The sequence below is a fragment of the Suillus clintonianus genome (assembly GCF_016758775.1).
Source record: "Suillus clintonianus strain FC179 chromosome Unknown DEU56scaffold_9, whole genome shotgun sequence".
NCBI classification, from domain to species: domain Eukaryota; kingdom Fungi; phylum Basidiomycota; class Agaricomycetes; order Boletales; family Suillaceae; genus Suillus; species Suillus clintonianus.
This window is the reverse complement of record NW_024539233.1, coordinates 302,418-324,831: the sequence shown is the minus strand read 5'-3', so window position 1 is coordinate 324,831 and position 22,414 is coordinate 302,418. Positions and strand designations below refer to the sequence as shown.

At 48.2% G+C, this 22,414-nt stretch overlaps 10 protein-coding genes across 10 annotated transcripts; 4 read left to right on the top strand and 6 right to left on the bottom strand.

Annotated features, from left to right (window-relative positions):
• Nucleotides 1-2,503: 2,503 nt before the first annotated feature.
• On the bottom strand, nucleotides 2,504-4,248 carry DEU56DRAFT_778813 (uncharacterized protein). Its single transcript, XM_041351842.1, has 9 exons — nucleotides 4,166-4,248; nucleotides 3,888-4,113; nucleotides 3,755-3,825; nucleotides 3,669-3,697; nucleotides 3,478-3,616; nucleotides 2,995-3,427; nucleotides 2,905-2,941; nucleotides 2,732-2,854; nucleotides 2,504-2,678 (listed from the first exon to the last, which is right to left on the bottom strand). The coding sequence occupies exons 1-9, from the start codon at nucleotides 4,183-4,185 to the stop codon at nucleotides 2,653-2,655; spliced, it is 1,104 nt and encodes a 367-aa protein (XP_041212934.1). The 5' UTR covers nucleotides 4,186-4,248; the 3' UTR covers nucleotides 2,504-2,652.
• Nucleotides 4,249-4,304: 56 nt separating this feature from the next.
• On the top strand, nucleotides 4,305-5,330 carry DEU56DRAFT_970652 (uncharacterized protein; the record flags this gene model as incomplete). Its single annotated transcript, XM_041359440.1, has 7 exons — nucleotides 4,305-4,340; nucleotides 4,402-4,482; nucleotides 4,537-4,574; nucleotides 4,630-4,837; nucleotides 4,890-4,969; nucleotides 5,020-5,110; nucleotides 5,256-5,330. Exons 1-7 carry the CDS (start codon nucleotides 4,338-4,340, stop codon nucleotides 5,328-5,330), a joined length of 576 nt encoding a protein of 191 aa, XP_041212933.1. The 5' UTR covers nucleotides 4,305-4,337.
• A 246-nt stretch (nucleotides 5,331-5,576) lies between these two features.
• On the bottom strand, nucleotides 5,577-7,874 carry DEU56DRAFT_577780 (heterokaryon incompatibility protein-domain-containing protein). Its single transcript, XM_041346908.1, has 2 exons — nucleotides 7,471-7,874; nucleotides 5,577-7,410 (listed from the first exon to the last, which is right to left on the bottom strand). The coding sequence occupies exon 2, from the start codon at nucleotides 7,407-7,409 to the stop codon at nucleotides 5,733-5,735; it is 1,677 nt and encodes a 558-aa protein (XP_041212932.1). The 5' UTR covers nucleotide 7,410; nucleotides 7,471-7,874; the 3' UTR covers nucleotides 5,577-5,732.
• On the bottom strand, nucleotides 7,875-9,295 carry DEU56DRAFT_577779 (ndufs7, NADH:ubiquinone oxidoreductase 20 kd subunit). Its single transcript, XM_041346907.1, has 6 exons — nucleotides 9,203-9,295; nucleotides 9,098-9,148; nucleotides 8,899-9,042; nucleotides 8,516-8,848; nucleotides 8,345-8,459; nucleotides 7,875-8,292 (listed from the first exon to the last, which is right to left on the bottom strand). The coding sequence occupies exons 1-6, from the start codon at nucleotides 9,228-9,230 to the stop codon at nucleotides 8,280-8,282; spliced, it is 684 nt and encodes a 227-aa protein (XP_041212931.1). The 5' UTR covers nucleotides 9,231-9,295; the 3' UTR covers nucleotides 7,875-8,279.
• Nucleotides 9,296-10,764: 1,469 nt separating this feature from the next.
• On the top strand, nucleotides 10,765-12,974 carry DEU56DRAFT_880367 (uncharacterized protein). Its single transcript, XM_041356088.1, has 3 exons — nucleotides 10,765-12,185; nucleotides 12,240-12,468; nucleotides 12,519-12,974. The coding sequence occupies exons 1-3, from the start codon at nucleotides 11,012-11,014 to the stop codon at nucleotides 12,859-12,861; spliced, it is 1,746 nt and encodes a 581-aa protein (XP_041212930.1). The 5' UTR covers nucleotides 10,765-11,011; the 3' UTR covers nucleotides 12,862-12,974.
• Nucleotides 12,961-13,923, bottom strand: DEU56DRAFT_977567 (uncharacterized protein). The gene is made up of 5 exons (XM_041359657.1): nucleotides 13,783-13,923; nucleotides 13,665-13,730; nucleotides 13,573-13,610; nucleotides 13,445-13,517; nucleotides 12,961-13,388 (listed from the first exon to the last, which is right to left on the bottom strand). The coding sequence occupies exons 1-5, from the start codon at nucleotides 13,799-13,801 to the stop codon at nucleotides 13,351-13,353; spliced, it is 234 nt and encodes a 77-aa protein (XP_041212929.1). The 5' UTR covers nucleotides 13,802-13,923; the 3' UTR covers nucleotides 12,961-13,350.
• Nucleotides 13,924-14,103: 180 nt separating this feature from the next.
• DEU56DRAFT_908488 (DNA glycosylase) lies at nucleotides 14,104-15,846 on the top strand (the record flags this gene model as incomplete). The annotated part of the gene is made up of 8 exons (XM_041357012.1): nucleotides 14,104-14,501; nucleotides 14,558-14,578; nucleotides 14,634-14,729; nucleotides 14,813-14,919; nucleotides 14,987-15,099; nucleotides 15,165-15,171; nucleotides 15,224-15,683; nucleotides 15,738-15,846. 8 exons carry the CDS (start codon nucleotides 14,104-14,106, stop codon nucleotides 15,844-15,846), a joined length of 1,311 nt encoding a protein of 436 aa, XP_041212928.1.
• A 553-nt stretch (nucleotides 15,847-16,399) lies between these two features.
• Nucleotides 16,400-18,094, bottom strand: DEU56DRAFT_577629 (S-adenosyl-L-methionine-dependent methyltransferase). The gene is made up of 7 exons (XM_041346906.1): nucleotides 17,680-18,094; nucleotides 17,524-17,624; nucleotides 17,195-17,473; nucleotides 16,924-17,142; nucleotides 16,789-16,877; nucleotides 16,578-16,737; nucleotides 16,400-16,531 (listed from the first exon to the last, which is right to left on the bottom strand). The coding sequence occupies exons 1-7, from the start codon at nucleotides 18,086-18,088 to the stop codon at nucleotides 16,487-16,489; spliced, it is 1,302 nt and encodes a 433-aa protein (XP_041212927.1). The 5' UTR covers nucleotides 18,089-18,094; the 3' UTR covers nucleotides 16,400-16,486.
• A 1,001-nt stretch (nucleotides 18,095-19,095) lies between these two features.
• On the top strand, nucleotides 19,096-20,793 carry DEU56DRAFT_778779 (uncharacterized protein). Its single transcript, XM_041351841.1, has 15 exons — nucleotides 19,096-19,270; nucleotides 19,327-19,336; nucleotides 19,390-19,409; nucleotides 19,455-19,487; nucleotides 19,535-19,631; nucleotides 19,681-19,709; nucleotides 19,766-19,793; nucleotides 19,844-19,876; nucleotides 19,927-20,003; nucleotides 20,065-20,137; nucleotides 20,193-20,273; nucleotides 20,330-20,440; nucleotides 20,496-20,536; nucleotides 20,590-20,615; nucleotides 20,671-20,793. Exons 1-15 carry the CDS (start codon nucleotides 19,226-19,228, stop codon nucleotides 20,786-20,788), a joined length of 822 nt encoding a protein of 273 aa, XP_041212926.1. The 5' UTR covers nucleotides 19,096-19,225; the 3' UTR covers nucleotides 20,789-20,793.
• DEU56DRAFT_778777 (uncharacterized protein) lies at nucleotides 20,794-22,344 on the bottom strand. Its single transcript, XM_041351840.1, has 3 exons — nucleotides 22,184-22,344; nucleotides 21,348-22,129; nucleotides 20,794-21,293 (listed from the first exon to the last, which is right to left on the bottom strand). Exons 1-3 carry the CDS (start codon nucleotides 22,320-22,322, stop codon nucleotides 20,874-20,876), a joined length of 1,341 nt encoding a protein of 446 aa, XP_041212925.1. The 5' UTR covers nucleotides 22,323-22,344; the 3' UTR covers nucleotides 20,794-20,873.
• Nucleotides 22,345-22,414: the final 70 nt, after the last annotated feature.

Here is a 22,414-nt window from a genome sequence, read left to right as displayed (position 1 = left end):
TTCGTGACAGTGAAGAAGTGACTCGCCCCGCATCTACAAGAAAAGGATCCAAAGTACGGATTCTTGAGAGACATGGAAGATGAAACGACATAGGTGGGCAAGAGGGTACACCTCCTCTGTCTCGAACTTGTGGCTAATTTATAGACCGCGGATTGTGGCCAATTGATTGTGTGGCCTGGCCTTAGCAGGGGAACCTCATTTCCACCTGTCGAAGCACGGGGAAATGGATTCCATCAGGTTATCATGAATCAATTTGATGAACAAATAAATGGAAAACGGTGAGATATGTCAAAGAACCTCGAGGCTTGTGACATATTTGAGACTTGAGCGCTCACAATGTTTGATGTTATAGCTTTCTCCACGATCATCATCCAGAATCGTCACTGTTGTCCAGTAATGTGCGATCTGGCACGTACGATAACCATCTTCTCGGAATTCTTAGCTTGCATAGGAACGTGTCCGACATGCTGTTGCAAGATCAGGCAGTCTCCTTTCCCCTTCTGTGAAGTTGTGTGAGTTTCTTTGGACTAGTTAGTTTATGGACTTTTTCTAATTTAGCCGACAAAAAAGAGCAATAGATTGTCATGGCCCAGTCCGACAGTCGACAAGTTTTTTTTCTTATCTGAGATCTTTCCCATAGGTCCCTTTCGCCATCAATTGTGTCACTCCGAACTTGGCTACCAGGTGCATATGAGTTTTGGGGTTCTCCTTAGGTTCTGCCATTCGAACCACCGCCGGCGGTATTCTTACACTGTACACACTCCACACCGACCCCGATTGCATTCCGATCTATCTCCAAATCTCGGGGCGAGAACCTCGTATCCTGGTCACTACTATTCAACAAGCCTCATTTTTGAAAAAGGAATCTTGACAACAGTCATGTGCTCCATCGATGATCTACAAGGTTTGCTCCTGAATTCCGAGCCAGCTAGCTTGTACTACTTGGGGACACATCAGCTGCCCGCTGTTAGAGATGATTCTTGTACAACGCCATTCCTCATCTCAGAATTTTCTTGCGCCACTCATGTTATGACCTCCGAACAGGATCAAGGTCCATTATACGGAAGCATTCATGTATGGGCGCTCTTCAAACACTATATCGGTGTTGTGCGTAGGAATCTCATGGTCAGCGCGAGGGTCACAGTGAAGTTATTGCTACCTTTCGTTACCGCTGCCACGGCTGGGCGATGACCGTTTGAATGGCAGGATTACCCGGAGTTCATGATTAATAGTATGGCAAGTCGACGATGGAAGAGTAGAATGTGGACGCTGATTGGTGAGGACAATAACTACTATCGCCAACCCTTCCACTATATCATGTTTTGAAGCCTCCAGTTGGTCGCCTAGAGCCTCGCGGCTTCCATCCGCTGAGGAACTCGTCAGGGGCGTTTTCTGGTAAGTAGCCTAATCACCTACACGCCCTCTATGCAGTCCCAACTCACGGAGACCCTGTTATTAATCAGATCAGCCTCTGGAACATTTGTCAATCATTCTGCCACCACATATGATTCGAAAAGCTTCCTTTCACCTCCGCCGATGCAGGTTGATCGTCCAAGCATTTTTCATGTCCGCAGGGTTCACTACCATCACCTGCCGAGCAGACATAAATTTGCAGTGTTATACACCAATAACGCACAGTCCTGTTATGAGGGGGAGTATTATGATCAACATGCTTACGTCGCCGCGGCGGATCTTTGCGCACTCGACAAGGTCCTTGTGGTGATGTGGGTCCTACTAGTACTACTCCAGGAAATACAGCGCTTTGGGGAATTGCAGGGGAACTGCTAGCCAACTTTATGTCTTTCTCTTCCTTTTTTCAACATAACCCATCAACCGCATGCGGCATGAGCGTTTCTAATCACGTCAACACCCTTGATCAGTACGTAGGTCCGAGTCGCTACCCATGGGTATCGTCGTTCCAGTCCTCTCAGCCAGATGTCCAGGTCCCAGGAAGCTTCTCGGGCTTCAAAATCGAGTCAATTGTAGCCGAGGAGTTGGCTATCCGGCAACTTGGATGAAAAGTGTTCAACGTTCATTGTCCAAGCATTTTGGGACCTTGGACGTGCAACATGCAGCATTGAAGATCATATCATTTTAAGATCTTGCAGTGTTCACGTATTTTTTGAGCGGATTAACGTAGTTGTACTGCTTTGGAGGCTGTTAACCATATTGTTCGGTGACATCCATTGCTCTCGTCACACAGTTATTTTATAACATTATATCATGCCGGCATCACAGGACTCCGTATTGCCTCCTCAGTTTTTCCATCTTCTCTCAGGTCGGGATGTGCCCGATACACCGGGACGGAACCAGACGAATGACAGACTGCTAGAAGAAATAGGCACTTGGGCTCATAATCTCCAACTGAAAACCCATATGTAGGAGTTTGTAGGCGCCATGGGCTCAGGGTCACGAACGAGGTCCAAGTCATTTTCCCCAATTGGCGTTGGGCTTGGCAAGACAGTGCCGTTGTTGGCTTGAAGGCTTTTGGAGATCCGGGAGGATCCGTGCTGCTTTGAAAATGATGAGTTCATGTTCGGATCAGCGGATCGCAAGACAGTTCAAGTCACAACCGAGGTCAACAGATATACCAGCAGATACTAATCATAACATGCTATCATATACTAGAATGTCCGGGTCTGCGACCCCATTTTACTTGATCTCCAGACACTTCACCTCTATATTTCAATGAGCCGCCGGACCTTCATCACATAGAGGAGGAATCACTCACCAAAGATCAGAGTGGAGTTGGCAGGGATGCCAGACGTCTTCCGCGCGCCATACCCCATTGCTGGTGGAACAATAATCTCACGTTCCCCACCAATTTGCATACCGGCAACTCCAACGTCCCACCCTGACACGATGTCAACAATGAGGGCAAGGTCATGAACTGAAGCCGCTAACCTTTAATCACATCACCCGCTCCAAGCTTGAAATTGAACTGCAGCATAGTGAACACATGCCCGGCAACCAAGAAACATAATGCCTGCTTACAGGTTTACCCTTAGTGTTCTGGTCAAAGATACTTCCGTTCTGCAATTTTCCGATGTAACGCATGGAAACCTTGGCGCCATTCTTGGCGGTCTTGCCATCACCGGTTTTCACGTCTCGGATCTTGACCCCACCAGCGAGCTCTTTGGATGCGCCACCCTTCTTCTCCTCAGTAGCCTTTTGTTTTTTCTTATCCTTCTTGTCGGCTTTCTTTTCTTCTTCCTTCTCGCCCTTGGGCTCGGCTGCTTTTTCCTCAGCGGTGACGGGAATTGCCTTGCCGTCTTCACCCTTCTGTTTCTTCGCTTTCTTCTTTTTGGAGAGCTTCTCGACAGGTTGCTCGTCGGTGTCCATGGCGTCATCACGAGGACGTTTTGATGGTTTGGGCTCTGCTGCCTTTGGTTCATCCTCAGCATGGTCGGACAATTCCTCGAAGCGCCTAACATGATTAGATACACGGCGTGGAACAACTGACGGTGGTGTACTTACTCAAGGTCATCCTCGAGGCCCTGGAGCTCGTCAGGATGTACTTCAACGTCCGAGCTAACATCACCCAGATTGTAGGCCTCCTCGTCACTCATGTCAGACTCCATGTCAGAATCGTAAGGTGGTTGATTAGCATTCTGGTCTATACCACGTGTTACTTGATTTTAATAGACGCAAGGACACTCGGGGCTTACCAATGTAGTTTCCGTAGAGGTAGACAGTGCTGGATAGGGGACGTGCATGAGTTGCATTGGCCAATAATAGTTTGAAAACTGCTTACTTTTTTCCGATGAGCTCAAAGGTATACTCCTCGTCACTCTCAAGGATGAGGTCACATGCTGCCTGCTCAATCTGTGCAAGCATGGCATGTTAGGCGCGTACTAGGATAAAGTAAGGCGTGCCGTGCCACTGACCTTGCCAGCAGTTAGCGAACAGAGAACAGTGGTCATCTCATCTTCTGGAGACTTTTGGTCGATTTCATCCTCTTCATCATCAATTTTCGCAGGATTTATGTAGCTTAACCTGACGGTCGTTCTGCCAGACTCATCAGATATTTTCTCTCCGAGAGCGGCGTTCTTGATCTGCAAGTCTGCCTGAGGGACGATTGTCTCCGGCTGACCTGGCGTCAACACAATGCTCCTGCAAAAAAGTATGAGATATAGCAAGGACTAGAAGCATGAAAAAAACATGCCAAACAGCGACGGCAGTCATAGTGGTAGTAGTCGTTCTTAACACGAAGACAAAGCTCAAAATTTTTGGCGAGGACGCGTTTCCTGAAAGAGACGCGCTCTTTCCGAATTGGTTATTATGTACTTGTCCATCAATTCAGACTCCGCAGTCTCTAGATTCCTCCTCAAGACTCAATGGTGGGTTAATTGGCAGTGTATATGGCTAAAGCTACTGATCAGACTCTTCTCTGGACCGTAGTCGAACACGCTCAGGCCGTATCTCTCAGCCGTTAAATCAACTTTAACAGCCGCTCTGACGCTTGAGAACTTCTCGTCACAAGTAACCATCATAATTAATGCTATCTGACACTTTCACGAGCTCACAATGGCCTAGGTCGTTGAGCGGCACAACAAGCCAGAGGTAGAGGTTAGGTGCGATCATAGGTTTCGTGTCATCATTGCGTGTACTCACGGCGATCGGTTGCAGGGGCTCAAAAGAGGTCCTCCTCAACCCACTGACCATATCACGCAACGAGAATGAACGCGTCTTGATCGAGCCATCTGTCAACTCAATACGCATGAGTATTAAGATAAAGCAGGCCGATGAAATCGAGCGTATTCTATGTCACAAGTTCACGCGATTCTTGATGCAGAGAGCGGAGAGCTTTGTTGTGCTGCGCAGGAAGCCCGTCCTCGTGAGTGATTTGCTCGAACATGAGCGGCCATCGTGCTCTAACCCTTGCACAGGGATATGACATATCGTTCCTTATTACGAACGTCCATTCAGAGACCATGTTGAAACACAAGGTCGTCGATTTCATCATACAGTGCGTGGCATCCGAATGCTTCTACATCGTTCTCTCATCCCCGGTACCAGATTTATGGAAGAAGTAGACAGGGAAATAAGCGAGATGAAGCTTAGCCTCAATGCGCGCGCGCGCACGGTAGCCGAATCGTATCTTACCGCTGTATGTGTCTCACTCACTGCGTGCCTCTCAGTAAGCTAATTGGTGTGCATCACAGTTCAACTCATGAAACATCGTTGCTATTCCCACGATCACCATATTTCACCGCACGCAACTTTCCCTTGCGCTGTATAACCTGTTCTCGTAGGAAGGACGTCAGACTGTAATATTGCAAAACATTTTCCTTGATGCGGGTGAATACCAAGACAACCATCTGGTATAGTCGTGTCGATTGACGCATTGATATCTTGTACCAAAGGAATGATTCGGCTCATTTCACCTTCGCGAGTTTCGTCACGCATCAGTACTTCCATCTGAGGCCAATTTTTGAAAAATCGCCCGCCTATCGAGCTGCCTACCACACCTACCGATTACTTGGGGCGAATTGGCTGCCATACAGATACTAGCTTCTACCAGTTATAAGTACGTAGGCAACACTTCAGAGTATTTTACGTGAGTACATGAGGTATAAGGCCTACATATTAAATCCACCTTCGCGGGTGATCTTAGATTCATCGCTCCACGACCCATTACCCGCTCGTCACCAGTGTTGAGATTTACACGAGTAGCCATACCTTGCCTAATGCCGACCATTTAAACCTCTCCCAAATTTCCGAGTCATAGCCTATAGGTCACCGTAGACTGTTATATTGACTGAATACCGGTCGAACATTATAGAACGCTTCTTGCCAGCAGAAGCGTGACCACCGCTCTTCACCGACGCTGTCACTTTCCTGCCTGCTTTGAGCTGGTAAGAAGTCCAGTCGATCTTGAGTCGACTGAGTTGATCAGGATGCTTCTCTGGAGTAATTCGGAGCCATGGGCCCCCATCTTGTACCCAAGATATCCCCACAGTGACGATGAATTGTTCTGTCGTCGTTGAGTTGTGGTAGGTGAACGATGCTAACCACGAGGAATCCACAGTCTGAGGTAGATGGTGTGAACCTTTGAAATCTTGTGAGGGCTTCAGTAGCGGGAATGGCCTGCTCATCTGCAGGACAAAATTACTGTCGCGCATCTGCAGGACACATGAAGGCGCCGTCTCCACATCGATCACGGAGAAGCCGTGCGATCCTACCCCGATATTTTGAATGAAGAGCGACGTTGAGGTGCTGAAGAAAGTACCATGGGATAAACCCGATAGTAACGGGTACGAAATGTGTATTTGTTTGAATTTGAATTCTTGACGAGGGTCGATGATGTCCTCGAGGGTATGATCATCTATCCTCTCGTAGCGTTCCGCATTGGGCATGGAACGCCGTAGACGAATACCGACGAAATGCTGCTCTCCGTCGCTTGTGCGACGTTGACAGCTCAGGAGGGCGATGAACTCGTCCGATTCATCCACCAGAGGTAGTAAGGGAAGGCTTATATCCAAGCCGTCGTTGGTGGCGGCGAAGTCAAGCCTGGGGACATCTGAGCTAATGAATTCTTGGCTATAGCGTATCCATTGATCGGAGGGCACGTCTTCAACGTTGTCTGACTTGGCAAAGTAATCGGGGTATAGAGCGAAGGGCCAAGTCCCTGATTTTTTGCTACCTGCCAAAGGATTGCTCCAAGCAAAAATGCTCTGGTCATGCGAAGTACGCATAATCTCCAGTTGCAGTCTGAAAAAAGCCTTTTTCTCCCCCTCTCCGTAGATGACAGGCATGTGAACCTTAAATATTCCCATGAGGGAGTAGGCTCTGTCTTCTGGTCTAGTTGACTTCCTCCCAGCAGCCCATGACATCTTGGTTGCGACGCTGAAGGATACTCTGGTGGCCATTAACTTGTCTGAGCCGGCGTTTACGCGCGTCAATACGTCGGGATGCACTCTCGTAATGGACGAGATAAGCCCAGCCAAGCTGTTTTTGCTTCCAATCTCCCTCCAGTGGCTGTCGAAGAAGAATAAGCTCGTGGGCGCGATGAGCTCTTGTAGAGTCCACCCTCTGGTGAACCAGTCGCTTTGCGCAAATGCGGACTCGGTTCCCGGGTCTCCGTTATCAGCAACATCGCCCAAGTACACGTAGCATACCTGGGCGTTCTCATACCACGTGAACATGGAGTTGATTGCTTCTGCAAGCTCCGCGCTGCTGTTTTTGTCGATGCAGCATGCATCAATCCAGACGTATTGATACCCATCGCGCCGCGCCTGTTCACAGCACCCCTCTACTTTGGCATAGCCTTTCATGCCTTTCGCATGCTCCTGATGGATATCTGCAAACAGGACTTCTTCCTCGCGCCATCGGTGCGAGAGTATCGCATAATCTGGAGGATTGACAAATTCCTCTAGTTTCTTGGTCGTAGAGTGCAAAAGGTGCATGCTACAGACAACAATGGCGGTAAGCTGGCGAAATGAAGAAACAGTTTGTGGATACACGCACATAATTTACACCACGGGATACGTCGTTCTTGTGGACCCACCACTAACACTGGTTGACCACTGATCTGATCCTATCAACGATGTATTGACCGATATGGAAGAACTTGCTGACGAGCGCTTGATAATGGGATGGAAGATCTGTTATCTGACAGCCCGGGCGCAATATACAAATGTTTAAACACTCATTGAGCTATCATAGTGCGGCGCGCCTTTTAATTATGCAAGCGAAAGAAGGTCCAACTTATCATCTATTTCACATTTATTGACTGGTAAGGCGAACTTCGTGTTGGCCATGACACCTGGCGTCGCCTGCCAACCAGGGTGCGTCAGGGAGCCAATGAGGTGAGGTGGGATAAAATTAAATAGATAATCCACCGTTGCGCACTTGTGTATGTGCACAGGTTCGATCGCAGTTGTGCACGGCATGCATACATCACAACGGATGTCTCCCCTTCGGGGTATGACCTGCACAACCTGCAGCCAGTAGAAGCTGAAGGACGTACTCAAATTCTTGACGGAGAGACAGTATTTCTCGCCCCAGAGGTGTGTATGTCGAGGAAAATGGGGGTGCTTTGGCTTGTGTTTATCACCAGTTGATACTCTGACTTCCTTGCATAAAGTGAACTCTACTGGAGGCGAAATAAAATTGGTAAACCCATGGTACCTGTAGGACACGGGCAAAGTCTCCTTCACAGGATTGCGGACAAGGAAAGGAAGGGATGCAAGCCAGCCGTGAGTCATGTACGAAACACGCCATCAGAAACGCTAGTTTATGTGCACCGCCCCCAGGCCAGGCTCGCGAAAACCACCTCATTTGCGGTACCTGGAATGCAATCATGAGCATAATTCAAGACACATAAGAGAGTACAACTCACCAAAGCACACTCTTCCTGTTTCTTCTCATTTTGCGCTGAAGTTGCAACATACCATAAAGCAACGCTTCAGCAGTTGGCGGGCACCCAGGGACGTATATATCCACGGGCACAATCCCTACCAGACAAGCGTTAACTCGGGCCACCATTGGACCAGTACGGAAGAATGCTTACGATCACAACCGCGGACAACAGCGTATGAGTAGTGGTAGTAACCGCCACCATTTGCGCAAGATCCCATGGACACTACCCATCTTGGTTCAGGCATTTGGTCGTAGACTTTACGGAGAGCAGGAGCCATTTTGTTTGTGAGAGTACCCGCGACAATCATAACGTCAGATTGACGCGGAGAGGCACGGAAAACGACACCGAGACGATCCTGGTCATAGCGAGCAGCAGCCATGTGCATCATTTCGACAGCGCAACATGCAAGACCAAAAGTCATGGGCCATATTGAACCCTGGCGTGCCCAGTTGACAACTTTGTCTAATGTTGACAGGACGTATTCTAAAATACAATTAAGCCTACTCAGTGGGAAGTGCATGAGGTATACTCACCAGCCTTGTTCTGAGGCTGCTCAAGGCTGAATTGATTCGAGCCGCGCATCGCTAACGTGGTGATCGGCTCAGAAGCAGAGGTGGTCGAAGTAGGTATAGTTTCGGGTGCTTGCGCAGAATTCGAGGTATACACAGAGCGAGCGGCTGCAGCGTAAAGGCTAAGGAAGGGGTTCCCAAATAATGAATCGATAGAACATACCATAAATCCCGAGAACGGGTCTGAGTGCTGCTGCCTTATAGGCACTGGTAACTGTACGACAGACTCATCAACTATATTGAAATATTGCACGCCACGCGTATTCACCTGGAGCTCTTAAAATGGCGAGCGACATGACGGTCGGAGGAGAAAAAGTTGAGCTCGATGCTGTCCCCGACGATGCGGAACGAACAGCGAGTGGATATCTGGGGTTCTCACGGTCTGGATGCTTACTTCAGCAAGTCCGTATAAGCGACTCAACCCCTGTCACTTTTTCCGAGTATTATTCTCGTGATGGCTGACCCGGGCTTGCATCCTTTCAAAGATATTGCGTTGCGTCAAGTTTCAACAGTGTTCGAACACGCCAAAGTGTATAATTGAAAATTCCCCTTTGAAGTTTGTTACTGATGGAGTCTCATAAGTACAAAAGAAATTGAAGTCCAGGAACTCGGAGCGCAGTATGTGGGGTAGCTAGGTCAACTTGAACCTTTCCACAAGTCATTAACTTGCCAGTGGCTGAGGCTCGTTCAAGCTGTATCATAGGGTCGACCCTTATCATATGTAGGACCCCCTAATCGGGATCTGATATTCTCTGTCTTCAAACAAGTGGGTGGGAAGCACTGTTACAAGCATCACCTGGATGGGTAGGTGGATCCGTATAAAAACCAATTGCAAGATGGATTGTTATGATTTCCACGCAAGTTGATGAATCTGGATGCGGGTATGATTTCTAGCTTCTGAATCCGAACAACTGCATGAAGGAATTGCAATGCACTCTGGCTTAGCAGCTTTCGTAAATTCTTATGCTCCCATATAGAGCGATTATCCATCACTTTCTTTGAACTAGTCCTCCTCTGAGCGGTGCCATCGCAGGATACATACACCACTAGTTCCGCTTCCGTTCAGTTCTGAAACTAAAAGTTCAAACACTTTCACCAACCTAACCGATGGCCATCCAAGCTCTAAGTTCCACCTAGAATCAACCATGAAGTTCAGTCTCCAGTTGTGTCTTGTCTCGAACCTGTTCGAACCTATACACTCTTGCAGTAAACCATCCCCTCATCAGCCCATGGCGCCGAGAGAAGCGCCAGTTCTTCATCAGTGATGTTAAAGGCCGCCAAATCTAGTGTCACGACTCAGTTATCGTATTTTCCTGTAGTATGCGATAAGTTGGACGCGAAACCGAGAGTCGGGATGAGGAGTTGGCAAGCACCCACAGAGCTGTGTATGCCCTGCCGCGGTCGCGAAACTTGCCGAAGGGCGAACATGATACCGCTGTTGCAGCTCAGTGAGTTTCACAAATGAATGCTATCTCATTCGAGTGCGGTTAGGCGATCTAGTGGTGCCCAGTTAGCTCTGCAATTGCTAATAATTATGTGCACCTCACCAGCACGCGGTGATACGGCATCAGCTAGTATGTACAAGATATCCGAAAGAGTCGAGTATGGGATACGAAAAAGATAGCCTGCTGCATCACACTGCGGCTTCAAGCGAGGCGGGAGCAGATGGTTGTACCAATGCTCATGTAGCCTGTGCAGGGCGATCAGGCAAGACTATTTGGATGTCGACCCCCCTTTGAGAGGCCGAGTTTCCATTTACGCGTTACTCGTTCTGTCGATCCCTGTATTCTTGATGTGGGAATGCGTTCATCCTGAGAACTTCCCTTGCATAGACTTCTCTCAAGCTTGTCGCCTTCTGCCACGAGGAAACTGGTTGCTGGCCAAGTGCCCCGCCGTACAATGATTGAGTCCTATTCTGAGCGAGCAAGGTAATTCAAGCCTCGTTCTCCATTCTCACGCAGAAGTTTGGTACTCAGTTCAGCTACTTAAGTTACGTGACTAGGGTCTCGTTCTTACTCTCAGCTCGCTTTTTCGTTGAGTTTTTTCCCCCCTTCTCTAGCAGCGCGAGTTCATTACGATGTTGACCTTCCTCAAGTCCGCTGGTGTTCGCATGTCGGTTGCGACCACTACAGAGCCATCCAAGGTCAAGCAGGCAGACCTTGAAGCTGCCCCCACAGTTCCGGTGCCAGACGCATCTGCGGCCGCAGACGTTGCTTCCATTCATTCAGCCAACTCGTCCTCTTCGTTGAATTCATCTACTTCGAAATCCTCCCATACAGATGCCTATGGAGCACCCTCAAATACGGGTACTCCTCAAGCAGTCAGCCGGTCGCTCACGCCTGTGCAGCCCCAGTCTGTGCCCTTGCCACAGTCATCTGTGCAGTCACTTTTAGTCCCTCCTAGCTCCGAGCGAGGTCCTGCTGCTGAATCCGCAGGAAACTCCTCCCTGGGGGTGCCGGGTGCGAGTCCTTACCCCAACGCTAAGACTGGGAAGGACCTTCGTCGTTTTTCCTTCCGCTCATTTTCCTTCCTGCGCACTGAGTCAAAACTTACTCAGTCGGAGGGCAAGCATTCCCAGCACTCTGAATCTATTCACACACAGCATCACGCGCTATCCAAGGTGCATGAAAAAGAGAAGAAATCACGTGCTGGCAAGGCATTCACGGTTCGTGCGCTGCAGTCCAAGGCCTCTGATAGGCGTGCCAGGGATACCGCAGCCATGATTCGTTCTGTCATCGTAGGAGACCATGAAATGGTGGACGGCACAGTAAAGAGGTCAAAATCGCTCTCTAAATCTGACCTAGTGCGTATCAAATCGCAGCTTCTCGAGCCGAAATCGGCCTGCAAGATTATTGGCCACCTGCACGCAATGTCTGCATCGTCAAGAGATGTGGGGTCCGCTGATACTGGGCTAATCCATGCAGTGTGTCTTGACGCGATCGATAAGGACGTCCACGAGCAACACTTTGTGCAACTTGGCTCAGTCGCTACTGCAACAGTAACTGCGGCATCTGAAGCGATGGCCAATGTGCACCTCATCGACCTTCTCGCTGCCCCTGACATGGGTTTCGGCGCGCCAGCATCATCGCCAGGACTTCTGGCAGGTGCCGTTCCCAGTGCAGAAGCTATCATTGATGGCCTTCAGCAAATAACACCGCAGTTACTTGCACTTGGCTACGCGACAAGCAAGGCAATTTTGCCGGATCACAAGGGTGTTGTCGTGCCCACAGATCGTCTCTCTGTTTTGACGTGTGCGTATTTTCAATTTACTGGGTGTTGTATAAATTCTAATTGATCATTACTAGACTGGTGGGGCTTTGAAATCTGCATGCCGCCTCCCACTATCGAGCATCTCGGTGCAGCAGCCTATCCAGGAACTGCTTTGCTCAATCTGCTAACTGCATTGTCGCTGGTCAGCCCCGGAGTCCGCGAAGTATTGCCATTCGTTCGCTTTATCGCTCAGTACGTGCAAACTGAGTGGCACATGATCAAAGCAGCCGATAAGGGTAAGGGAGTTGTTTGTTGTGCTACCTGGTAGGTTTTTGGTATCCAACAACAACCTGATTACTGATCATGTATCTCAGGATCATGCCAGCGGCGATGAATCCTCGTCCGTGGGATTTCGCTGACCCGCCTCCTGCAACTATTGTAGTTAGCCCAGGAGCAAACCTTGCACCTACTGCGTCAAGGCCTACTACAATTGCCGCCACGCCCAAGCCTTCCGTTGATGTACCACGCGCCTCGTCTGCTTACTCCAGCGAAACTGGCGAGGAGGGGGCACGACACGGGATATCAAGTGACCCTCCTGTTCTCCCAGAGCTCAAAGTCAGTTCCCCTGCGTCGAACGAAGGCGCAACTTCCATCGACCTTCAAGTCCACAAGCCTTCTGCGGATGTTCCCAGGGATATCGATTCTACTGCTCTGTAGTCATTTTCGCTATCTTTCTCGTCACGACCCATCACGATCTTCTTAATCTGTTGTCTCGCTTGTTGGACATCGCCTCGGCTGTTTGATACCCATTTTCCATTTTTTTTTTTTTTGTTCTCAGTCAGAACACACTCTGGTAATCGTCTAGACTTACTATACCCTCTTACACCCCACACTCATTAGCTACGTACCTATTTGCCATTCGTTTTCTCATCGCTCTCCACGGCAGGACTTATTTTACCATCCCTGCAATTTATGCATAGTAATGGCTCTCAGTTGGACTATTAATATTGAGATCCCGAGATATCAAGGAGTCGCTTAGATCATTCAGGGAAGCTTATCAGATCACAACATCTCTCCGCTGCATTGTTTGTTCTACATCCTCAAATAATGAACTGTACAAGTCTGTCTCCACTCATTCATATCCTGCATCACACTGCCACCATGCATCTCCCAGCGTCCTGTCCTATATCGCATGTGTCAATGCTATCAGGCGGCTGCCTGGGTCGAAACTTGTTGGTCAGGTTCTGAAACAAACAGTGAGCACCGGCCCGTCCTGTGATTAAAAGTAGAGAGCACGCACCGACTGAAATGACATCGCTAGTGAGTGATTTCAGACATGAAGCGCCTTCATCAGACATCTCGACGGTGATCATCTACATGAGCAAAGTATGTCAGTCACTGAAGAAACCTGAAGCTCGGTCAACAAACCCCAAGAATCCGCATCGTGTCATCGACGATCTTTCCGCCTGTCGAGGGTTTGTCAAGGGTCTGAAGATGGTACGATGACTTGAGAAGCCTACCTTGATCCTCGATGGTTTGCTTGGTAGCGTCATAGTCTGCGTCGGGCGAGAGAGCGACGATGTATTCTGATAGAGATGAGCTTCAGACTTGACATTTCCTTGAGATTGGTGTACGCACTCTGTACAGATTCAGGCATTGTTCAGCAAAATCTATGGTTTCGAGGTTGGTATGGATATCAAAAGGCCAGCTAGCTACGATATTTATCGGATCTCCTGGAGACTGCGGGGCCTGCTGTGCCGCTCTGTGCCGGCATGACTGAAATGGCCTTGCCTGAAAAGGAAACCGAGTACCGTGGACGCGACGCGCTGAGTCACGTATTCGCGCGTTATTAGTATGCCGGGGGACTGGTTTGAACTTTGTTGCTAACCAAGCTCTTGCATGAGCTTGTTTGCATTCTCTAGACTTGCATTTTCTGCGCGATCCAAGCCTAGATTTATCATGCCTGTAACGCGATCAGCTACTCGGTCAGTTTCATCAACCCCAGTAGGAGGAAGCAACGTGACAACTACAGCGGCATTATCGTCTGCAGTCAAGTCCAGCAAGCGAAAAGCCGTTGAAGAATCCACGACGACAGCCAAGAAGACGCCTCGCGCTAAGAAGGCAAAGTCTTCCGACAAGAGCGCTGCGACACCGCTCACATCGGATACCTTCATACCGCCTCCTCCACCTCCCTTGCAGAATGAGCCCGGGAAGGAAACCTTGGTTCCTGCAGTATTGACATTCTCGTTTGAGGAGGCTAAAGCGCATCTAATTCGCGCTGACCACCGCTTTGAAGATATATTCATAAAGCTCAAATGTAAGCCTTTTGAGTCCCTTGAGCAGGTCCATCCATTCCGGTGAGCGCGGTATTTTATTTTTGACCGAGTGACGTGGAATGCTCATGTATCTGTAGGGCGCTTGTAGAGTCGATTCTGTAAGAATTCTCTCCCGGATAAGTAAGGTCACTATACTGAGTGCCTATTTTGTAGTGGCCAACAAATTTCATGGCTGGCAGCCCGATCGATTATTCATAGGTTTACTCGGATGTATGACCCCTCATTACCTGAAAAGCCAGCGGATTATTCGTGAGTCTAATTTATATGCCAAGGGCATGCTGGCGTTATGCTACGCCTGCTCGTTGCGCGGTATTAATGGTTTCATTATGAAGTGCATCAAAATCCCCAACATCTTTCTTCCCTACCCCTTATCAAGTCGCCAATACGGATATCGTAACACTCAAGTCTGCTGGTCTCAGTACACGCAAAGCCGAGTATGGTCAGTGTCATCGTCGGTTTTGCTGGGAATCTCCATCAAACGAGTCTAAGCTGTGATTTGCCGTCAGTAAAAGACCTTGCTGCACGATTTGCAGATGGAAGGCTTTCAACAGAAAATTTGCTTGCTGCAGATGATGAAAACCTTGCCGAAATGCTTATAGAAGTGCGAGGGATTGGGCGGGTATGTAGTCCAAATGATACTTTATTGTTTTGCACTGCATTAACATCTCGCCTCCTGTCACCAAGTGGACTGGTGAGTGTTATGTTGCTTTTAACCCAAAGAGTATTTCATAATTCCAGTACAGTTGATATGTTCGCAATCTTCTCCCTCCGTCGTCCAAACATCCTCCCAGTAGGTGACCTCGGTGTCCAGCGAGGAATGTTGCGCTGGTTCCTCTCGCGCCACTCGTCTAAGCACGCGTTTACGCTTTCACCGCATAAACTGAGCGGTGGCGAACCCAAAGATGATAAAACAAAAGGGGCAAGTACTAGCGCAATGGGACCACCACCTACAACGCCTGCACCAAGGACAACCTCTGGTTCTCGACTGACAGGAGATGTAGAACCGGATAATGATGTGTTGCCGACATCATCTGAATCACAATCGCAAACTCCGGCTTCAAACAAATTGATTCCTGCGCTTCCTGAACCGTTCACTCCCTCAATTGACAAGACTCTTGAGGCAGACGCGATGAACACAGAACCTCTCCCCGAAGGTCTGAGCGTTGCAAATTTGAAATCGAGGCTTGAAGGAAAGAAAATCAAGTATGTCATCTGGATTTTGTCTTGTGGATATTTTCTCACCAAGGCTCTCCGAAGGGGGGCGTTCCTTACCCCGAAAGAAATGGAAGATTTAACCGCGTCTTGGGCTCCGTATCGAAGTATAGGTGTTTACTATATGTGGGCTTTATCAGAGGAGAAGAACTAGGTTGTCACCCGTATTTCGATCTTGGCTTATATCTTTTTGCTTTGTGATATGTATATTAGCTTGTAAAGTACACACAGTACTTGCTGTCAGGTTCAGGAGGCCTTGAATTTCCAACGTCCAGCTTTGAACGTTTCAACTTGTATTGTCAGTGCTCCGGTTCAGCCACTGTCGGGTTGAACCATTTCCTTCACAGCCGCATCATTCGTCGCAATAAATCCAATACGGTCTGCAAGGTTGGATCTTTGTCGGAATGTGGATGATCGATTAATTACCGTGGTTCAATGCGCCATAGTCTGAATCTATAGCTCGCGTGGATACCAAACGGCATGGCTTGCACAATAGCACTGCTCGTCATTAAAAGACGGTAGCTGGAAGTTAATGATACCTACTGCTATTGTGCCGACAGTAGGGCGGTATAAACATCTATGAAGGGCAAATACATGGATCGCCAAATTGACTCCTTCCATAACATGGAAAAAGTAAGCAGAGGAGGACTTAGGGCCTGATATACACAAGCACACTATCTGAGCAAGGATATCTGTGCACGTGGCGGTTCTTACCGATAAGACACCGAGACCCGCCAGACACGACCCCTCGCCGACTGATACGTCCAGGAGAAGAGCAATGCCATACTAAAACGCTATATACGCTCGTCTCTGCTGAAAGAATCCGTGATCAAAAGTTCCTGCAGCGGTATTAGCCTGGGCCGAGTTCGAGATGCTGAATTTTACCTCAGGTGCAAAGGGCCACCGATCGAAGGCACTGACGACGGCAGCCCAGTCCTCTACATTCAGTTTCTTGATGATCTTCTTCATGTCAGTCCTCTGTTCGAGTGGAACGTCATCGCTCGTGAGGTAGGACTTGAGAATGTCTGATCCGGGCGCTAGATGACTAAAGGAAGGTCAATGATTTTTCACGATTAAAAGTGAATTCTGAGCATACCCAACGGCGTTCTTCAGAGGGGTGCACTTCAGCACGAAGAGCTTCCGTAGGCAGTAATCCCATTTGTCCAGCATGCCTGGCTGAATGATCTGCACGATATCAGTAATTTAAATGTGAAAGAAGCATGGCAAGTACCTGATGCTCCAATGGTCTAAAGGTACCTGCTACGAATGGCGTACCTCTGCGCCTGTTTTCCGTTCTCGAGGAGTATGCAGGGTTTACGGCATGAGGAAAAAAGTGGTCATCATATGGTTGTAGCAGTTGTGGGTCAATGGTGAGATTAAACTCAGAAACGGCCTGTGCAATGACGCTCAGCTTGCACCGAGCCCGATCCTCAGTAGACGCCGAGATACGCTACCACTTGTATCAGATAGGGATAGCTAGTTTGTGGAACGAGATAACCTACATCCCATACCCAGTCGTGCATCACATAACTCATTGGAATACGACCGTGTTTGAAAAGCCAAGACTGTTCTGGTGCACAACGCAATAGTTGCGCTAAGAGCTGCTCGCCCAGGACATCCATAGGAAGGTGGGAAATGAAGTGTAGATATGGATTTGACTGATTCCATGGAGTAGTTTCCACGTCTTTCAGGAAGCCTTGGACGTCTAGCTGATGATACGTGTCCCACAAAAAGCCGTTCATTGGCAAAACTTGTACTCTAGGGTCCGCTTCCTGCAGCGGCTGTTTGAAGACTATTAGCGTGATAAAACTTTGTGAGGCACATCTCGCACCTTCAGAAAGTGGAGGTATTGTTCTGTATCCTCAAGCACAATGATTTTTCTGATTCGCTCTTTCGGTAACTGCATCAAAGCACGAGTTAACGCGCCAGGACCTTTGTGGGCTCTTTAAGCACCAAGAAATGAGAGTATAAATATCGGTGTCCTCACCGGGATACGCTTCTATGATAACTTTATCCCTCGAGCCTTTAGGAACGAACGAATCTGCAACTAGTGCCGCCGTTTCGGGGTTAGAGATGGAAATACGGCTTTTCAGCGTCATGCCGGCGGTGAGAAAGTAGTGTCGCCACTCCGTACGCGGGGGAAGATCAACCCTATTGACCGGGAGTTGTATGTGACCTTTCCGTGCATTGGGTCTGCGGACAACTTTCGAAGTCGAGGCACTTTGAGGCTCAACTTCGGGGTTGATGTCCTCGATGTCTGCCTTCTTGGGACGACCGCGTCTTACTGGGTATTTCGTGAGTGCATTCGCGATGATATCCTCGGGAATATTCTTAGCCCTGTAGGCACATCTGGTGCTTGTAGAAAATGGCCTCCGAAGGAGAAACGGGAAAGACATTGAATGATGACTAAGCAACACGAAAACGCGTCGTAGACAGAACGTGACTTGATGCTTAATTATTCGGTAATCCAGGCTGTTCACAAGTCCGCCTGAGACCATCAGTTTGGTTCAACACGACAACTTCAAAAAAGCTTTATCACTGTGCAACCCGCATTTTCCATCCGCCCCATTCAGAGGACTTCTCACCACACGGATTATCGCACATTAGGATTATCGACCAATATTAATGTTGGAATATAAATTGACAAGGCGTGTTCCTGCTTCCTGATCTTCGAGATGTTTCGTCCACAGCCAATCACCAGTATTGCAATGTTATGCAACTGAGTTTTTTCAATTGTATCATGGGAATCTGGAGGCTGAGCGCGTGCGTTCTGATGACCCTTCACTGGCAACTGTTTTTACAGATACCAAAAACTACCGGGACGTCACCAAAACTCGGGCATCAAATTTGCATCAAACTTCAAGATTTTGCTACGTACATCGACTGTCATGTACGCGTATTTGGGTCAGCTCCTGAAGACTACATACGCTTTTCTTGGATGGAATGTGATATATGCCCATGATAATTCGCATGTGAAGATCTACCCCTTGAACAACACGGTGGTTTCTGCAGCGGATAGGCTTATCATGTCTATTGATGGCAAGAAATTGAGCTTTTTCTGCTGTGCCTCGACCTTGATTGTCACTGCACTGAAGGATAAAATGATGGACATGTAAGTTGTTGTAATGTGTCATGCATAGCATTTTTATGGCCAGTTATCAGCTCACAGTTTGTTCTGCGTACGGGCGTCTCGCATATTCATCAAAGTAGCAAGGCAACTGGAGTGGAGCAAACACCGTTTTCAACATATCGACCCACACACATTCTCTTCTCCTGATTAGATTTCTGATTCACCCTTACTATAGTCTATGGGCAACTGATTAGGGATCAGCGCTCAGTCCGCACTGCGTGGAGAGATTTAGTGCCACCATCAGCTTCACGATACAGATTGGACAGGATTGGACTGCAGTACTGCTGGTTCCCACTGAATTTAATCACAGCCTATTTTAATCTCACTGCGGATCTAAACCGGATTTTCTAATGATACGAGTGTATAAGAATAAGTTCTGGAGTCTTATCTGCTATGAGCGTGCATGATGGTCGCGCCCATAGTCAATACGGGGATTCAGACGGCGAAGGTAAGAATTCCCGAATATACTCTCCAGATGAAAGTCATTGACAGGAACTGCTCTAGTATTGCAATGGTACGTGGACTTCATACAAGATTTTCCACTATTTTCATCTTGAATATGCGTAGTGGCTGGTCTAGGAGTTTTGGTGGGTCTGCAAGTCATGCCGAGTATCCTCTCTTATGCTTTATAGATTTTTGACTATTTTTTAACGCTCGATTCTGAGGTGAGCATTTCTTTATCGTGTTCGAACATCATTGACAATGTTTTAAGATTCGATGGACATGGAACAGGCGCTGGAACGCCAGTCGTTTTCTTTTCGTGATTGCACGCTACATGGCATTTGTAGCTGCTGGCATGACTTCATATGGTGAGCAGCTACCTGTATCTCCTGACATGTGAGATAAACTGGCAACTAGCTGCTATTGCTACACGAGCGAACGAGGATGTTAGTGTATATTTTTTATATGGCTGTTGCATGAACTGATGGGCATCGATGTCCAGTGCTCGCATTTCAGCTCGGCTTCAAATGGTAATCAATATCCTGAATAGTCAGCGTCTTGTCACTGATTTTTACCACAGCAATTCACATCATCAGTATCGTAGCTGCTGAAGGTTCGCTCCATGTCTATTGTGTCGTCTGGGCCTGAAATATCTTTTTATAGGTCTTTTGATCATTCGTACATATGCGTTCTGGAAACAGAGCAAAAGGCTCTTGGCAATATTACTGGTCTTGGCAGCAGTACGTTGGTCTGATAATATTTGCATGCTCATGCTCATCGTCTGTTGATATCGAAACGTAGATTTGCATAGCGTGTGCTGTTAGTATTACACAAGTTGTCGGTAAACTAGTAGCGGCGCCTGTAAATCCTTCAGGTGGGTCACCCTCATTCTTCTTTCATTGTTGTAGACGAAAACATTGGTTTTAAAGCTCCTCCCACAAGCAACTGCACTTTTGAAGCGGGTCGCAGCAGTGCCATTCAATACGGCTTTCTCGTGGCCTTCGAACTGGGTAAGGATATACTGTTTCAGTCCCATCTTAGTGCGATTTTTCAATCCCACCCACAGTGTTGATGTCTTTAACGGTTTTCAAGAGATATCAAGACTACAGGAATTGCAACGGCCGTCTAGTGAGAGCAGTCTTCCAGGGCGGAGTACGATATATGACTGCCATAATTTGTGCGGTGCCCTTTTTGTTCATTGTGACATGTCCCGTGCTGAAGCACTTTTCCAGTTGTTTCTGTGGCCAATATAGTGATCATGTCTGTAGTGCCGGTAAGTTGCATGCGGTATCTGCTCATTTCACAATTTTTGCTGATTTGGGAAAGGCATCGTATGACGAGATGATGGATGCGTGCGTGGCAATTCGTTTAGAATGGTCTGATGAAATAACTGATGCGCCATGACAGGCCACAACTTGTCCTTCACAGCATGCTGGCATCCCGTGTGCTTTTTAATCTGCACGAGAATGACCATATGGACATGGAAGGGTCGACATTGCAGATGTCGACATTTTGTCCAGCTTAGGATCAAAGGCATACTTGATTGATTATCTTACAGTCATAGAATGTCCCGTCGGAATGTGTACATGACATAAAAGAGTGTTCGCCGATCAAGGGCCACCAAACTGAAGGATACTATCACGAAGCACGCTCATCTGCCGCTCCATCTGGTTGCCCTGCTCTGCTTCGTCCTTGTCCTCTTCTAAATTGTTCTTCAAATCTTCCAGCGAAATTGTTCCTGGGTCTGCCTCTAACCAGTACTTCTGACGGGACAGAAGCAGCCCTTGACGTTCTCGCAGGAGACGCTCAAAATCCAGCAATGTCACCCAACCATACCGGGTGTTATACAACCATATAGACCCCGCCAGTGAGACGCTTTGCAAAGAGGGACATGATTTGTGCCACCTTGACGCAAGGGTAGCCGTGAAAGTTTTGTCGTGTAGTGCATCGGCTTTATCTCGCGACATCAATGTCAGCGACCTGAGGCACTCAAAGCCAGAGAGGAAATCAGGTAAGGCCTCGAGGAGTTCCTGTAAATGCGTTGAGCAAATGCTGCATGTGCTAGTGTGTAAAAGACGGAGCACCTGCGAGACTGCTCCACCACTCGAGTAGAAGGCAAATGAATTCAGTCTGGGCAAATTCCTTGGAATCGTGTTCAAGGCTGCGAGTGCATCCGGTGTGTCACTTATATGGGTGATGATCTGCAGTGCGGTCAATGGACCGGTGGAATAGGAAAGGATGTTCAATGCAGTGTGGAGGATGTCATGTTTGAAAAGCTCCTGCTGCAGCAAACATAGCTCCACTTCCTTGACTTTTCGATTCGGAACCACCGCAGCCAGTATCAATGGGGATGCGGAGACCCTTGTAAGCTTTTTGAGAGTATCGCTAGGGAGAACCGTGTCGTTCGCGAATCTTCCGCCAAACATAGCATTGCACAATTCCGTCTGCTCTGAGATCAATTTGACGAAGTCCCTGTCCCAATCGAGTGTTGTAGTCAGAGAACGAAGTCGAAATGAACATCCATGCAAATATCTTGCGTAGGGGCCGTCGAGGAGAAGTGTAAGATCCGTGAGCGAAGAAGCGTTTAACAAGGCACGGCGAAGTAGGTTGAAATAATTGGAGAATACATCATAATGTCGAGTAGCATCAAACAAGATCAGAGTACGAGCACAGGAAGCAAGATGCGGGTACGACGCAAAGCATTTGAGGCATGGTATAATCATGTCCCCGGTAGGTTCGACGTTCCTGTAAATCACGCGCTGGGAAATGCACCGGAAGCTTGGGCATACGGTTGCCGCGTTCACCAGGTCTGCATTCCCCAGGTACTTAAGGATGTGATGAATGAGTTCGGAAGGGATAGAGAGGACTATGGTACCTGTGTCAGAAAATAGTCAAACAGATTTGGATCTGCCAGACGTACTGCCATGTGCACCAGGTCTGTCGGTATCCTGAGATTGATTGCTGTGTGTCTCAGGACGGTCCACACCAGAGTTACTCTCCATCGAACAGCCTATTTCTGTGTGCGCTGCATCGTGCATGACAGATGGCGCGTTTTGCATGCTTGTGTCTTGGAAGGAATAGATCAAACCATCCAAGAAACATTGGTCCATAATTGGTGACATAATTGTCCAATTTAGGCGTGTTGACGACG